Raw genomic sequence first — 17,815 nt, 5'->3', positions numbered from 1 at the left:
TCTGCCCCCTCAAGACCTCAAGGGAGAGTGTCTGAGAAAAGTAAAACACTTCTAAACCGTTTTTTCCAGAAGGACTAAAATGTTTTGGGCAATTGCTACTGAAAATTAGGAAGTGAAAAGTAAGATTGAAGACCCAAGTGTCCTTTGTACCTACTGGTGAACATCAGGACTTGAAAGCAAAATACCACCAGGAAATTCTCAATGAGAAAAAAAAAGAAGATTGGACACAAAATTACAAGGTTAAACCTCCTGGTAAAAAATACTATCCATCATATATTTGTTTCAGGAATTATTGCAAAGGGTACAAATGTACTTTGTTTCCTTTGCTCCAAGAGAACATGAACATTGTAGCAGTGCACCATACTAAACCAAACGTAACTTTCTTAAAAATTACAATACATTGGAAACAGGATTGCCAATATACCAGTTCAAGCATGTTTTTGAAATTGTTACCTGATAAGGGGTTGTTCGAACCTTTGACTGTCTTGTGGCTGCTGCACCTCCATAAGTTGTCTTTCCTGGGTAAAATGGTGAATCTCCAAGCTGACTAGATTTCAGTACAGATGTGTTTGCAAGGGACTGCAGAAAAGCAAACAGATATCAAAAGGAGAGATGAGAAAACTCAAGCATTATCCCGAAAGCTATACAATAAGTTACTCACCGGAGACAGCGATCCAAAGGCAGACAGGTTAAAAGCAGGCTTTTTCAAGCTTGTGGAGTTGTGTTGAGTGAAGGAATGCGACCGATCGGGCTCCGGGGACCATAAAAGGGGTACAGAGGTATTTTTTGAAACCGAGACATCTACAAAGATAAAATGGATATAATAAAAAAAGGGAACATCTATCATAGGCAGCATCTTCATTAAAATAAAAGCAACAAACAAGACAGTTTTCTGCTGGAGCTCACATGCAATATCACTCCCTAAAATACGACTGGATCCCTTAGGAAACGTACAAATACTGCACCTTTATAATGCAGACTGCACGTTTACTGCGCAGTCGGCATTATACAAAATTCTGACTCCCATTACTACAACCAAGTGGAGCGGGGGTTGCAGGGTTGACCCCCATTTCCATTGGTCGCTGTAATGGAAGACGGGCTGTCACCCGCATACTGCTGTGATAAGCGGGGACAAGAAAATATAAAAAACATTTTTAAAAAAGATAAAGGACCCTGCGGCATCAGCTCAGATCCAAGTAAGTGGGAGGAACTGACGCTGCAGGGATAGCGGGAGTCAGCGGCACACACAAGTGTGCCGCCGTAAAGTTAAGTGGGGCAGAAGAGGGTAGGGCAACGCAGGCCGGTGCAAGCAGGCAAAATTAATCTGATCACTGTGCCGCGCTGTAATTGCAGTAGACATTTTTTCGTCAGTGGAATTCCAGGTGGCACATTGATCACATAGATCCCTTTCTTAGACCTTTCCCCAACACCTTTAGTCTTTTGACGTCAGTGCCTCGAAACAGTCTCGATGCATGTCACTATAGAACCACCAGTTATTAGGGTTTCACTTTAGTTTTAGTTACTTTACTTTTTTCATGACATCTGCACAATTTCTAAAACCAAGTACTGCCGGAGGTCATAGCAATATAACTATACAACTAAGAGGCTAACACAGGAAGGAGATGGCTCTAACAAGTTCACACCATGAAAATACGATCATCTTTGATAAAAAAAAGCATTTTACAGCTTCTTTGGTCTTTTTGTAACACCAGGGATAAAATAATTTTTTATGCTGAGCGGCACGCCATGCGGATGTGTCTGCTGTCAGCTCTGTAGCCAGGCGCCCGGATTACGCTTTATGTGTTAATCTGAATTTTTGCCCGATTTCTGCCCCTGGAGCGCGTCCCATGTTGCGGCACAGGTGGTGACTGACCGAGGCGAGAGATGCCTAGTTGGAGCTTACATTTCTTGAAAACATTCCGCCTGCCTGAGGGGAAAATGGCAGCAAGCGATAGTGGCGTCAACTACTACGACCTTCAGCACTGTGATGTGCCCCTGCGGCTGAGAGACGCCTAATCAGACCCGGAGTGCCCCGGCCCTGCGGACCCCTTGTGCAGTGTGGAGAGAAGAGGAGCAACTCTGAGTCCCCCACTGACCCGCCGCGGCCTCATGTAATATTCGCTGCGTACCCCGGAGCTCCCAGCCGCCTTGAGGGGAATTGTAGGGGCGGTGGAGCCCCAATCGTGGCGGTGTCCCATGGCGGCTTCGTTCCTGTTTCTGGCTCCCTCGCTGCCCGGCTGAGGGCCCCGCGTGCCCTGGGGGAACCCCCGGCGCCGAGCCCTGAGCGAGATTGCCTGGTGCTGTGATCCCAGGGCCGTGTCCTCCGCCCGGCAGACTGGTCCCTGTGCGGCGGAGGGCAGGTTGGTGAACTCGGGGACCCCATGGGCTGTGCCTTGCGCTCGCTGCACGTCCGCGCCCCACAGTGGCCTCAGATATCCTGTTGCTGTATATGTGGGCTTCGGCCCCCTCGGTTTTGGGGTTCTTGTCACCTGCCTGGGTCGGGGCAGAGACCCCTGGCCATTGAACAGCTGGGGAAGAAGTGGGGGAAAGGAAAGATAGGAGGACTTGGAACAGAAGAAAATTGACACCCAAAGAGAAAGGTGAATTGAAGAAAGAAGTGAAGGAGCAAGGCAGAAAGAGGCTGAAAAGGGTGGCGAGGGCGAGCAGAGGGATAACGGTTCAAAGGAGTTCAAAGATCAAAGGAGGGCAAGGTCGACAGGAAGAGAAAGTCAGCCCACCGCTCTCCATAGCACAAGCAGAGGAATCACCCCCAAGTCCAGCAGGAGGAAGCTCGCCCTCCCCCACCCCCTTGAAGCGGTTTGAATTCTACCACCGAGACTACAGGTGCAACCAACTTGTTCACCCTCTGGCAATGCCTAAAACAGCTGCAAAGCAGAAAACACAGGGGATTCAAGCTTTCCTGGCACCAAAGCGAGCACTTCCACCCTGCTCACGCACTATTATAGCAGATATACATCCACCCCTGGCCCTGGGACAAGATCTGAATATGGCTCTCTCCAGAGAGGACTTTGAAGCAATGTTTAGATCCTTCAAGCAAGAAATCACCCTGGAAATCAAAACTGAAATTAAAACCTCCAAGGACTCTTTCGCCTGCTCATTGGCAGACCTGACAACACATCTTAGTGGCCTGGAGGCTAGGGTTAACGAGCTGGAAAATGTAACATGTGAACACACATGACGTCGTGGTCCTGGCCGAGAGAGTGAGGACCATCGAGGAGCATTTAGAGGATGTCTGGGCGAAACAAGCGGACCTTGAAAATAGTTCAAGAAGAAACAATGCCTATCTTCGCGGTTTCCCTCAGCAGATCCTTGGCCAGGAGTTGCCTGTCTATGTAAAGGCGCTGTTTAGATCCATCCTGGACACCCCCCCTCCCCATCTGAAGAACAGTAAGACAGAACCCATCAAGTTTACTCCTCAAATCCATTTAAAAGAAACCTTTTCCCAGATGTCCTCAAACGTGTGCACTTCTTTCGACAGAAAGAAAAGATCATGTCAGCCGCCAGGAACTCTGCAGCGGTGCAATTCCAGGGCGCGACAGTCCAGTTCTTTCAGGATCTTTCTCCATACACACTTGCTAACAGAAGGCAGCTACACAATGTAACGGGCTGGCTGAGATCTAAACAGATTCGATATCGCTGGGGCCAATGTAAACTACTTTTTGACTTCCAGAACCAACACTACATGATCTCCTCGGAGGAGGAAGCCAGGGCCTAGATAGAAGAGACACCCAAGACAAACTCCTCAGACTCTTGCACCCAGGACTTGGCTGCGCTGACCTTTAGCCCCACGCCAAAGACAAACGGAGGAAGCACAGTGGGTGGCTCCACCTAGAACCAATCTCTCAACAGGAAATGGGAGTCATGAAGAGAGCTGAAGAACGAGATACATCTGAGATCTCTCCAGAGCCGGACGGAGATAATTTGGCGAATGGTTGATTCGGACACTCACCTGAATTAAGGATGCTTATTTTGCAGACAGATGGACTGTTCTCCATTTCCTCTTATATACACTGGCTCTGGGGTTCCCCCCTGAGTGGAAACTCTTCGAGTTGTATGATCCAGGGATCTGACTGGTATTATCGCTTCCTTGTTCAGTTAGATTGCAATCCCCTGCCTGCGTTCCGGGCCATGCCTGCTTCTTGTAACGCCCGAAGGTTAAATGCGGGGTGACTAAGGGTTGCTGAAATTCATTTTATCTAGCAGATCTGGGCACCTGAGCAGATTGCGCCCGAAATGTTCATTGATGGGAAAAAATGTACTTGGGATTCAAGCATGGTTAGATTTTCAAGGTTGTTACCTATTCCAATCCGTTATAATGAAGCACCACACTGGTAGATTTTGTGTTTCATAGACTAGCAACATTGTAGGCGACACTCTTATTCCTGCAGGAAACCCATTTATGCCCTCCTGATGAACCACACCTCAATAATAAGCTATACCCCATAACATTTTTTGCTTCTAGCTGCCTTAAACGAGGCGTCACCATCCTGGTTCGCAAAGGTACCCAGTTTAAGACTTTGGAGGTGGTCCGAGATGAGGAGGGGAGATTTCTACTAGTTGTGGCTATACCAGACGGACGCAAAATCACACTGGTCTCAATATATGCTCCGAACGCCAAACAAGATATATCTTTTGCAAAATTATCTAAAGCTTTATTTGACCATGCAGATGGGGAGATTCTCCTGGGGGGGGGGGGGGGAGGGGGATTTCAATGCGGTTATAAATCCTCCGGTAGACAAAACTCTACCCCCATCGTCTGTGGACAAGAACAACTTCTGGGCCCTTACTACCCTACTGCGTGAACATTCCCTTATTGAGAGCTGGCGCTATTGCCACCAAAATGAGCGAGACTATACTTACTTTTCGGCAGTGCATGGGGGATTCTCCAGGTTAGATGTGTTTCTTATTTCTGACCCCTTAGGTGAAAGAGGTGGAGATCCTGCCGGAGGCTCTCTCTGATCATGCACCGGTGAGGCTCATGATCTCCCCATTCCAGGCGACCCCACCTCGTAAGCCCCCTGGAGGCTGAATGACTTTACTAGAAGACCCATTGATCCGTATCCACATAAGGGAAACCTTGGAATCTTATTTCAAGGAGAATGATAGGGGCGACGTGAGTCTGGGGACACTATGGGATGCAGGCAAGGCAGTTATCAGGGAGCATCTGATTGAACAGGCGGCACAGAGGGAAACCAGGAAATTACTGCAAACTCACCTAGAAGAAGCCCACAGATGGAGATACATAAAACAAAAGGCTTGCGACGCTCCCTGAGAGACTTGTGGGTGGCAAAGAGGGCCCTGGAAGAGCACCACATGGGAAAAGCGGCATACTCTATGATGCTCACCAAACAATACTTCTACTCGAGGGGGAACAAAGCTAATCAACTTCTCGCGGCCAAGTTAAACAGAATAGACAAAATAGGATAGACGCCTTGCGAAATGAGACTGGCAGGTGTGTCCATACAGAGGAGGGCAAACTCAAATTATTGAGAAATTCTTTACTGAACAAGCCTCCCCCCACGTAGGGAATCCTCAAAACTCTAAACATTTCTTGGTTAGAGGAAATCTCCCACAACTTCCTCCGGCCCTGCGAGAGCCCTTGGAGGACCCGATAACCGCACAGGAAGTTGAAATGGCCATCAAAGCCCTTCCCTTGGGTAAAGCTCTGGGCCCAGATGGATTTACCAATACATTTTATAGAGTTTTCTCGTCCGAGCTCACGCCCCACCTCACGGAACTATTTAATCACCTATAGGAAACTGGCTCGTTCACACAATCTATGGTTGCATCCTCTACTACCCTAATCCTAAAGCCTGAGAAGGATCCAACGGAGTGTACTTCATACCGCCCTATAGCTTTGCTTAATACAGACGCAAAATTATTTAGCAGAATTATAGCCCGGCGTTTCGGGGAGGCCCTCCCATCCATCATAGATGGAGACCAGACTGGATTTATCCTTGGGCGCTCAGCACATTATAATATCCGTAGGGCAATAAATCTAATCTCCCTCGCCTCCGCAATCCCTGGCACTTTGTCTCTTCTGTCCCTAGACGCCCATAGGGCATTTGATAGTATGGCCTGGGACTACTTGAATCTAGTGCTGCAGAGCTTTGGATTTGGCCCGAAATTTTCTAAACTAATCCTCTCAAACTTTCAGATCCCCACAACCCAAATTCGAATGAACTCGCATTGGACGGCCCAAATTCCCCTGGGTAAAGGAACTAGACAAGGGTGCCCCCATCCCCATTGGTGTTCGCCCTAATTATGGAACCCCTAGCCCAGCATATCCGCCTTCACACGAGATTAAGGGTTTTCATGTCGGAAAACAATGTCAAAGTCGTGTTATACGCGGATGACGTTCTCCTCTTGAGAGAAGCCCGAACCTCAATCCCTCCCCTCATGGACCTCCTTGCCCAATTCTCTAAGATCTCGGGATTCACAATAAACATGGCCAAATCAATGGGTTTAAACCTATCGGAAACTTCCGATACCCTGAACTCCCTACAGGATATGTACCCCCTTAACTGGAAGAACACCTCTATTGCATATCTTGGAATCCACCTAACCCCGACCTTTGCGGGTCGGCTGAAGGCCAATGTCCCCAAACTATTAAAAGAAGCTAAAGAATCCCTACGGAGATGGTCACTGTAGGAAATATCCTGGCTGGGTCGAATCAGCGCTATCAAAATGGTCTTACTCCCTAGGCTTTTATATACATTTCTGGCACTCCCCATAGTAATCCCTGACCGAGACCGCTTAGATTTTCAGAAAGAAATAAGCCGCTTTGTTTGGAAGCACAAAACTCTGCGCATCCAGAGTAAGCTCTTAACCCGGGGTAGACGGACGGGTGGATTGGGACTCCCCTCGGTTGTTAGATACTATCGCGCTTACCAGTTAGCTGCCATTCTGAGCTGGTCCCACCCAATGGAACCCCCTAAATGGCAGGATAGTGAACATCCCACGGAGATACCCCTGGGTCATCTGCCCTTCATCCCACGAGAAGCCGCGTACTTACAGAGGATCCCTCCTTCCCTCCACAAAAACTGCACTTCGCTCTTGGGATAGATCCTGTGCCCAAAAAGGGTTTTCGCCGGACCTGGGCCCATTGTCTCCCGTAATGCAAAATCCGGCCTTTACGCCTGGGCTTCAACCCAACTCGTACCTCCTATGGTCAAGGGAGAATCCCTGCAGGCTGGGTGAACTCTACGAGGACAACTCTCCCTCAACTTTTGCCCACTGTAAAGTGAAATTCAACCTCCAGAAACCGAGAGGTTTAGATACATGCAGCTCTGCCACTGGCTAACTAACCCAAATGTAAACAAAACAAAAAAAAGAAAAAAAAGTAGCCATTCGGTCTCCCAAGGGATTGGAGCCGACGATGGTGGAAGGCCAACATACCCGCAGGGTAGCCACGGGCCATCGCCTTTTGGAAGAGGATTCAGTGGATGAGAAAAGGCCCTATATGTTAGCTTGGGAGAGAGATCTGGGAGTTTATGTTGCCCAGGAGTCCTGGCAAAGGATATGGGGTAGAGCTCATAAAGCATCTAGGTGCACGACAATAAGGGAATGTGCGTTTAAAATATGTTTTCGATGGTACTTTTCCCCCCGCAAAAAATACATGCTATTAATCCCGATTATCCAGACACCTGCTGGCATGGATGTGGGGAGAGAGGGGATCTGGGCCATCTGTGGTGGCGTTGCCCGATCGAGTCTTTTTGGCTTGAGGTTAGATCGAGGATCAAAGACATCTGTGGCGCTCTCCTCTCCATGGACCTGCTTATGCTACTAGGAGATACTCCAGATGACGATCATACCCACAGTCTGGTCCTAGAGCGGATCTGATAACTCACTTGCTCATGGCAGCCCGTCTCACCCATGCCAGATTCTGGAAAGACACAGAGGGCCCCCATATAGAGTACTGGTGGGTTAAGATCTGGGAACTACTTGGTATGGAGAAGTTAAAGGCCACAATAGAAGGCAAGACAGCTAGGTTCTCAAGAACCTGGGGACCATTCCTAGAGCACGTTGCTGAAAAGGAGCACATGTTTTAAATACCTTCTGAAACCATGACGAACTTCCAGCATGGACATTGGGCAATGAATGCTCAGGCGGAAGACTGAACTAATGTGGCGATTTCAGAGGTTAAATCTGTTATGTCCATTTATGGTTACTATGGACCAGTTCTTTTTTTCCCCTCCTAATAGTTCTCAAGTTATGTTTAGTTAAGCCCTTTCCTAATGAGCACGTTAATGATGAAATTATATAGAATGGATGAATTATAACGATGAAAATGAAATGTCGATGCGTTGATTTGCAATGGCTTCTATTTTACTTCCACGTTCACTTGCTTGATGAATTCATGTTTATTCGATATTTCAATAAAAAAATATGAGAAAAAAATAATTTCCCATTGTGATTAGCTTGGACAAACATTCATAAGGAAGTTCTTCAAATTAAGTGCCTAAGAAAGCAGAACAAGTGAAACTAACATGGTGCAAGGTGAGGATACCAGTACGACATACCAGAGATATCAGATCTACATTTCAGCCAGACTATATTACTACATATTGATGAAATAGCCTTTGGTTTGCAATGGGGGCTTGTGCTCATGCCTCCAGGTAAGGTTTGTGCCAGGCCTTTTTACACATGAAAATCTTGTAAATTTGACCACGTCCTGTGTACATTCACGCACAAGTTTAGAGCAGAGGGCAGTGCAAAAGTCAGGTTACTTGACAGAAACCAGACTGCTTCTTTTGATTTTTATTTACATGGATTTAATTGCAAGCCATGGAGAAAAGCCTCTGAAACGGAATGTATTTCTAGGAAGTCTTTCAAAAAAATGAAACAGTACACAGATGAAAAGGATTTTTTTCCATTCAGCTTCTGCTGTGTTGTGTGTAGATGCTCATAGAAAAACGGAAGCTCTGCATATTTTCCTAGCATTTTAGGATTGTATAATTAATAAGATGGAAAACTAAGTTGCAATAGAGAATTAGTCTTTTGTAATTATGCTTTTTTTCCCCAGTGGAAGCAAACCAGTATTGCACAATTGTATTTTTCAGAGTTCCAGAGCTGCGTGCGCAATTAATTTACACGAATTATAAAAACAGTGGGTAAAGTGATGAGTATGCATGGTCTAGTTTACATCAATTCAACCTTGCAGCCAATGAGGTGCATTACAATAAATGGTCAATGGCAGGAGAGTATGCTCAAGGGTGAGTGATTGTCATTACATCAATCACAGGTGTTATAGCAGCTAGGAAACTTCAAGACTACAATTAAAATATCCAAAACCTGGCTCTCCAGGAAGTGCAACCGCTGTTAAAAAAACAAATTAGTTCCATTTGTAATTGAAAAAGAAATTCAGCAAAACCTGTCAATGAGATAATCAGATCTGTATTTAACTTTATGTGGCGCTTCATACATGGTTCGTCCAACATCTAGCACTGATTATTATACCTCAGTCAATACTCAGTTTACCGACCTCGAAAGGATATTAGCCAATAAGATAGCTCAGCCGGTTGAGCACTCGCTGCGATGCGTTCGACTTGTAGGTTGCAATTTTGAATCCTGGCATGGCCAACTCAGCCTTTGATGTGTTCGCGGTCCAGAGTACCAACTTGGATCTGGTGATAATTGTGATAAATATGTTCACTATACAGCGCTTTGCCAAAGGCGCTATATAAATAACCATTCGGCCATGAGATTTGGTATAGAATTTATCATGGAGTCCTTGCCTCTCTGCACTGTTGCATGATAAAACTGGCATACCATTAGGTATTAATAGATCCAGGAAATTGGGACATTCATTAATCAAAAGACAATTCTGCTATCGAACCTCAAAACACAAAATACAATTATGTTTTGCTTTACTAAGTAATTGACTAGGTTTTTGTGTTTTCAACATTTAATATATACAGGAGAGATCAAATGGCCAGACCTTAGAGAAATAAGGAAAGGTGTATTCTGTCGCAATGCAGAAAGCTGCTGCATGGTAATGATTTCCATACAGTTTTTGCACACGTCGGCTGGATGTCACATTTTACTCTTGCAAAGGAGAAAAAGTAATTTTGACTCCATTGAAATCACGTTTACTCTCAAAGTTTAAAAACGGAGCAAAATACTCCCACCTCAAATTCGTATCTGAGACACGGCTTGGGCTGGTCTTCCAGAAGACTAGTACTCCAGACACTGCTTTCCAATATTTTAAACTTTTGTAAAGCATAACATTCACCAGTATGGTGATCTCTTGACAGTCCAAAGCATAGTGAAATGCTGTGGTAGGTGGGATGGTCATTTTTTGGGGAGGAACATGCTTTAAAGGGCAAGTGTTAAGAATTGTCCCATCCCAAAGATAGATGGTTAGAAGATAAAGGATTTAGTGGCAAACCATTACCTTCCAGAAATTCTTTGATGGATCTGTCCCGCTCAGGTTCCTCAAGTTAGTTAAATAGTCTACAGAGGCAACTGTTCTTGGAAACCTCCAGCTACCTGGAGGTGTGCAGTACTGCTCTAAGTGAAAAGATCTTTTAAAAAATATCTTTTCACTAAAAGAATCACTTCGATAGACTGCTCCGTGACCGCACAGAGTAGTCTTTCTAGATGGAACTGTAAGGCGAGTGTGCGCAGGGGCTGACGGGCACGTTGGGACCTGGAAGCGCAGGAAGAGGAGAACGGGTAAGTGCGCGAGTGTGTGTTGCGGGAGTATGTATGTTTTGGTTTGTTTGGGGGGGGGGGGTCTGAAGGCTGTGGTTAAAAGCTAAAATCCTGCAGGAGAGTGTGAAGGTGGGAGGAGTGCAGGGAGGCACAATGGGGGCCTCGGCAGTGAAACCCCTGAATATTAAAAACAAAAAGAAATTTTAAAGGCCTCAAGGAAAAGACATTTACAATGCGGTTTTTACAAACAAAACAAACATTTTAGAAAAAGCGGACATTGTAAATCGGTCTTTTTCTCTTGAGACCTTGAAAATGAGGTCTATTCACATAGAACCATGCAGCGCAGCTACACTGACACCAATGATGCCAGATGCAACATTACAACAGTACATAAGGAACTGGTTGTGCCCCATGATCTCAGCTGCTCCTTTCTCTGTGTTTAGTAGTGAAGAAAGGCAGAACAGAAAAAAAAGTACGAGTTATCAGCACGAGGGGCAGACTAATCTGTGGGAGGGAGGACTAATTCATCAGAAAGACCATTACCAAGAGGTAAAGAATGTGTTCTTTTAATTGATTCCTTTATCCCACAGATGCCTCATCTTAAGACTCCAAAAGCAGTGCAGAACCTGGACAAGGTAAGAGGGGGAAACCAAAACCAACACCGGGATACACTGGAGCACTGCACAACCCAAGAAGGATTCCTGGCAGTAATGCTCGGTGAACATGTCGAACTTGCGTTCAGTTTCCAAAATAGGAAAGCCTCAGCAGAGCAGAGATAGTTCCCAGGCCTTTGGCAGATGGAGCCCTTTGACCTTCAGGCACATTTCTCAGCCAGATCTTAAAATTGTCTTGTGCATTTCAAAATGCAAAAGACTATCCATACTATACACCTAGACATGGTCTGTTTAATATCAGCTGAGCAGTTGCAACAAAAGGCTGGTAACCTTTTCAGATTGTCCTGCGCGAAAGACAGAAGCTGAACGCTGGCATGGTGTCCAGGTGGTGAAATACCACCTCTGCCTAACATGGCTGAAGCACAAGGTAAAAGACGAAATTGGATCTTCTGTGGCAAGTTGAAGTTTGACCAACTTGCCAAGAAAGGTCAGCCTCCCGTTAGACAAGATTAAAAGATTTAAGAGGCAGATGAGTATTTTCAAGTCTGACAGAAGTGAATGTAACCAGGGAAATCAACTGAAGTATGAAAACTACCATTAATGCAACAGGTCAAACTGAGCCGCCATGATAAAGATTACAACTAGGTTCAATTCCCACTCAGGAACAAACTGGCACGTTGGAAACTTAAAACCACCCTATAAAACTGCAAAACAGGGGATATGGTAAAGAAAAAGCCCAGCTGGCAGGTTCTGGTCAGATCAAACCCTCAACGAGGTACCCCTTCATAGTGGCAATCTGAAGGCCACCAAGGAAAGCAGAAATTCAAAACTAGTGGGATCAGACAGATAAAGGTGCTTAGACCTTTCTCACAGCATCAACCCGAAAACCTATTCCAACTGCAATTATAGAAACACTTGGCAGCAGATCTGCATGCACAAAGGAGCCACACAAGTTAGTGCACAGATGCCATGCCTATCTCTGCAGCAAAGCATTAAGGTAGAGGCTGCAGAGGGACCCGCTTTATTAGTAGAGCAAATCCTCCCTCCCAGGGAGGGGACTGGCAACAGATGGACCAGTCGAGAAGTTCAGGGTGCCACGTCCTGCAGGAACAGATCTGGACAATCAGGATAATTTGTTATTTATATAGTGCTTACAACCAAGTGCTGTGCATAGAGCATATTTACATACATTTAGCATGCCAACAGAAGATGGTACTCCTTTATTGACTATGAAAGGATGAGTTGGCCTTGCTGGAATTCAAAACCCACGACCTGCAGAGTCACACACAGATCACAACAGTGAGCGCTCAACCCACTGAGCTATCTTAACGGCCTGGTGTACCCAAGCTTCTGCATTCCTGAAAACCTGTGGAATGACTAAATGATTGGGAAGAGAGGAGTGGAACTCCATGCAGCCCAGAGAGCTCCATGCAAGGACATTTCCATGGAGCAAGACTTGTGATTCCTGATGATCCTGGAGGTGAAAAGGTCCACTTGAGGGTAAACCCCAAAAAGTCAAAGATCATATCAGAAAGTCACCTTACTGGTTCTGGAGGCCATCAAATGGGAACGCAGTGGACCGAGGGCCACCACGAGCCAATAGATGGCCCCAGTAAGTGGAATATGAAGGACCCCAGATTCATTACACCCAGGTTCCTATCACATGGCAGAGGACAATCACAGTGCCACACCTCAGGCAAGTCCCGGGTGGCAAAAATAAATCCTCCCCTCTGCCCCCCAGCCCCCTCACATGTAGGGTAATACAGTACCAACATCTCTGCCCCTACTCAAAACCAGTCAGACCCTGCAGGTGGACTGTTGGGGAGAATGTTCACGTTAGTGCTAAATTCCTCCAACCTTAGAGACCCCCAGCTCTTTTTGCTTAACTTTGGGACTCAGTACTTTTAATTCTATGTGTTTTCTGTGTTGCTTTTGACTTTGGAGTCTGACAAACTCCATAGGCATCTTTGCATTGTGACACAGCACCTTCAGTGCAGTGGCACAGTGACGTCTTATATTTCCCAAAGGTTTAAATACCTTCTCTTGGTGAAACTGTTTCCAAGAGCAGTGAAGTGAAATTGACTTTACTTACAGTTTGTAATTGTCTAGACCCAACACACACTATCCTACCATAGGGTGCTGGGGGGTTACTTAGTATCCCCTTTGTTTAATTTCTCATGTAACATTGTTATGTTACCCTTTCTTCAATTAATGGCTGGTGGCAGCGATTTACTTTTTACTACCATTGTGTCTTTACCGCGGGCTGCTTTTGCAGCTGCAGTAAGGCACCCATTGGTGCCCATTTTGTCAAAATGGCCCTGGTCTTTTTTTCGCCGTTTGTTGCAAAGGTCCTTCTTGAGATTTTCTCTGCACGCCAAACCAGGTTTGGTCACTTTGTTTGGTGTTTGAAAGGATTTATGAGTGAAGCCCGCCTCTGGCTCCAGTATGTCTGCAGGGGCAGGAAGTGAGGGAGGTGCCCGAAACTCCCTGTGATTAATCCCCTTGGTTACAGGAATGCACCTAAAGGTGATTGGCCGGCCAGCTGTCCTTGGAGGAGAGCCACCTTGCTGTGTGATTGAAAGCTAGGCTGGAATGAATGGGAGAAACTTGCATGAAAGGCGAGGCTTTTTGGCTTGGAAGGCAGAGTCGACCACTGGACGAAGGAATCCGAAGAATAACTTGGACAAGACGCCTGCTGCAACGCCTGGACTGTTGGTTTGCCCGGTGAAGCCCTGCTGCTGTGCTGAAGCTCCAAATACGTTTCGAATAGAGAAGCCCTGCAAGGATGACTTCTCCCCTTGGGTTGGTGGGACCAATCAACCCCAAAGTGAACTTGTCTGGACAACCTCTCGGAGCGGACTGTACTTCCGCTGCTGCTGGAGCCTAAGTACCATGGAGAGGAACACCAGATCGAGTGCATTGCTTTTAAGTCGGAACCAAGCGCCAAGAAGATCCTTCGGACTTCCCTGAAGCAGGACTGACCAAGCCTGAGCCACCTCAACAGAGTGCTGGACCCCATATAAGAGAAACATCTAGAGTGGTATCCGAGAGTCTGTGGTGGTGCCATTTGATGAGTCGCGAGGAGCTGAAACCGCAAAGTGCAGCTGAATTGAAGTTTCAAAATTGCTTCCGCCGACCTTCCCGTTCTGTTGCAGGAGTCCCCAGAAGTCCTCCCTCTTGTCCCCCGACTGAGCCACAGGAACAGGATCTGCAGCGCCACACAGGAACAGGAGCCAGCTGGAACCATTTCTTCTAACCCAAGGTACTGTGAAGTCCAAGAGAACTTAACTCTTGTGGTGTAGCCTTACCTGTTCTCAAGTGATACTTGTCTTGGTTAACTTTGTAGAGTTGCTTGCAACTTTGCCCCTCACAAGCCTCCCAGCATGTGGCCTTTCAAGTGGTCTTATTCCTACAAACCTTACTAAAAACATTGTGCAAGACTTACTTACCTGCAAAGATGATCTTCATCTCCCCTAGATTTTGCTCAAATAACATTGGCTGTCCTGGCTCGCTGAGAGACTCTTCGTACCTCTGACTTTGTCTTTACCTTTCCACCAGGAAAGGGTTAATTTACGTTGCATTGGAGGGTTGAAAGTACTTACCAGTTTTATGAAATGTGTTAACCTTTGTTTTATTCCTCTAACCTTTACACCAAAATCAGTATTGCTCTAAATGTACCAATGATAAATCAATGTCCACAGTGTCCTAGCTAAGTGTCTATGCCATTCCCAATGGGTATCATCCGATTTAGAGACACCAAGTGTGTTTTGACATTTATTTTGAAGTGTTACATGTTTTGCTCCCTTTTGAAGAAGGCTTATATAATGAACTTAAATAATTCTGTAATCAAGAAACCTTGAGTGTAAGAGTTTATTTGAATACTTGTCACTGAACCTGTGTAACCACTCCACTGCTAACATTGACCCCTCTTGAGATAAGCCTGGCTGCTCAAATACACTACCAACCTGTGTAGTACAGACTCATACCAAAGGTTGGGTTCCTATTGCCAGGAGGTCATGGTGGCTGTAGTGCACCCAAAGGGTACTGCACACAATTTTGCCTAACACCCCTTCCATGAAAGGAACAAGTTACTTACCTGTAACTGTTCTCCAGCATGGGTCTGGCATGGATTCACATGCTCATGAATATTCCCCATCGTCAGGCTGGGAATCCTCGGTAAAGAAAAAAAATCAGTATCAGTTTCGTTTCTGATCTGTCTTTCTTAGTAATAACCAATCACTGGGGGGCGTGGCCCGATGAGCATGGTGTGAGGACGTCGATCCCCTGAGCTCCGGCCGAGCCACGCAGTCAGATCCTGCCTTGGGTGCTAAAAACTCATTTCCATCACCCATTCTTTGGTGCAGTTTTATACCAAGCAATTTGCAGCACCCTGCAACTTACTCCGACAAAAATCGGACACCAGGGTCCCTCAGACGCTCCGGTCCAGCTCCCCCCCTGCCCCCTTGGGGGAGGCACTCTAGATCCGGCCGAGCCGCGCTGCCGGTTCCTGTCTAGGGTGCCGTAAACCCATCAACATCACCCATCCTCAGGTGCAGGGGTACATCAGGCGATTGTCTGCACCCGGAAACCCTATCCGACAGGAATTGGAGGACGAGGACTTGGCAGGGACACACCGGTTCGCATCCCCCTGTCCCTGTGGGGGGGCACTCAAGACCCAGCCGAGCCGTCCAGTCTGATCTGGTTTTTGGGGCTGGAATTTCATCTACACTACCCATCCTTCGGTGTAGTGGTATATCAGGCGACTGGCTGTACCCAACAACTTTTTCCGACAATAATCTTAGGACGTGGACCCACTCGGACGCTCCGGTCCGGCTCCCCCTACCCCCTATGGGAGGCACACAAGATGGCGGCCACATCGCGCTAACGGCCCGGGTGTGATCGAAGCAAACGAGTTCCTGCGGAGCTCGATCCAGGCCGCCCACGCACCTCCCCCGCCGCTCACTGTGGTCTGGAGCCACAGGGCACTCATCGGGGCGGATTGGAGGGCTCCATCGAACCATCAGCTGGTGATCGGGCGAATACGAGGCGTGGGCTCATGCGCCGGGTGCTGAACACCCTGGGCACCTGGTGCTGGTGCCCTGAATCGAACAGAGCCGGTGCGCGACTATCTCCAATCTATCACAGTCGCCCCTTCCGATTCTCTGGACCATCTGAAGAAACCCCGACCCGGGGCACCACACAAGAATTTTCCACTTCTCTGAGAGCGGAGCCTCCCACCTGCGCAGGCCATCTTACGCCGACCTGGGGCCGGCAGCTGGCTGCACGGGACTATCCTACAGGCTTCTGATGAAGCGCACAGGTAGCGGGCCCTCCCCGATCCCCCTAAACCACGCGCTCATCGAGATAGTTACTCAGAGCAGTGTGATCAGACCACATACAGGAGCTCCGGCAGGATCTTCCTCATACAAATGGGACTCTTCTCCCCCCCCCCCTCGGGAACCAAATCCACCATATTTCTCACCTGGGTCGGATCCCCATCATACTACTGAGGCTGGGTCTGACAAATTAATCACCAAACTGCGGGACGCACCTGTCTACCTTGGGCAACACTAAACGGCCACGCTGTGCTGCTCCCCTTGTCCCACCTGCTCCACAGTACCCCGCATCCCCCCAGCCCCTCACGACACACCAAAGGGCCAGACCAGTGATACAGACAATGAAACCACTAAATGACTTGGGGTACAACTTCTCTTGTATCACAAAAGCAGGGGGACCACGTACACTGAAGGCCCAGACCCTGTACTGCATTAAGCAGGGTAACCCCCCGCACGTCTGCGTGGCTCCATAAACTGAAAAAGCGAACACATATATGCCTAGATAGGGAACTCTAGATCCTCTGTACTGCTAACCGTGATCAAGACTATCCACTATGGCCGCCGCAAGGAACAAAGCCAAAAATGCCACCTTGGGCCCTTTCATCACCGCGAAATCTCACCCCACCGTCCAGTCTACACCAAATGACCCAACAACGCGGGACATCCCGGAGGCAGACGCCAGACACAATCAGTTGTTGGGGGCGATCAAGGCCCCAAGATCATTTATAGACACGAAGATTGGCGAAGTAAAAGCTGATATCCAGTTGATAAGGCAGGACGCCCGCAACCTAACGGAACGGGTCACCATTGTTGAGTCTTCCCAGCAGGACATGGCAAGTGATACGGCGGCCCTGAAAACTGAGGTCGCAGACCTCAAAAATAAGGTATCCCTCCTAGAAGCAATGTCGAGGAGGCGGAGGGCCGCGCTAGGCGCAGTAACATTACAATACTAGGCATATCGGAGGGGACGGAGACTACGGACCCGACGGCCTTCGTGGAATCCTTAATACAACAAGAGATCGGGGTGGCAAACCTTTCACAGGGCTTCGCCATAGAGAGCTCACAGGTCGCTCCAGAAGAAATAGACCACGACCCCACGAAAGCCCAGTGCAGACCAGTTGTCAGCACGTACCTACTCGCGCAAGACACCCGGATTGGGAAAGACAGCGCGAGAGCACCTGGGTACTT

The 17,815-nt window shown here is 47.4% G+C and overlaps 1 protein-coding gene across 1 annotated transcript in view; it reads right to left on the bottom strand.

The window, feature by feature from the left end:
• Positions 1-17,815, bottom strand: part of NUP153 (nucleoporin 153) — a 1,189,258-nt gene that overhangs the window by 912,603 nt on the left and 258,840 nt on the right. The window contains exons 4-5 of the mRNA XM_069613598.1: positions 662-801; positions 454-579 (exon numbers count right to left, since the gene is read on the bottom strand). Of these exons, the coding sequence (XP_069469699.1) occupies positions 454-579; positions 662-801 (266 nt within the window). The remainder of the gene's footprint in view (positions 1-453; positions 580-661; positions 802-17,815) is intronic.

Source organism: Ambystoma mexicanum, chromosome 5p (assembly GCF_040938575.1).
Source record: "Ambystoma mexicanum isolate Mex_15411 chromosome 5p, UKY_AmexF1_1, whole genome shotgun sequence".
NCBI lineage: Eukaryota > Metazoa > Chordata > Amphibia > Caudata > Ambystomatidae > Ambystoma > Ambystoma mexicanum.
The sequence above is the reverse complement of the archived record's forward strand: the minus strand, read 5'-3'. Positions and strand labels throughout refer to the sequence as shown.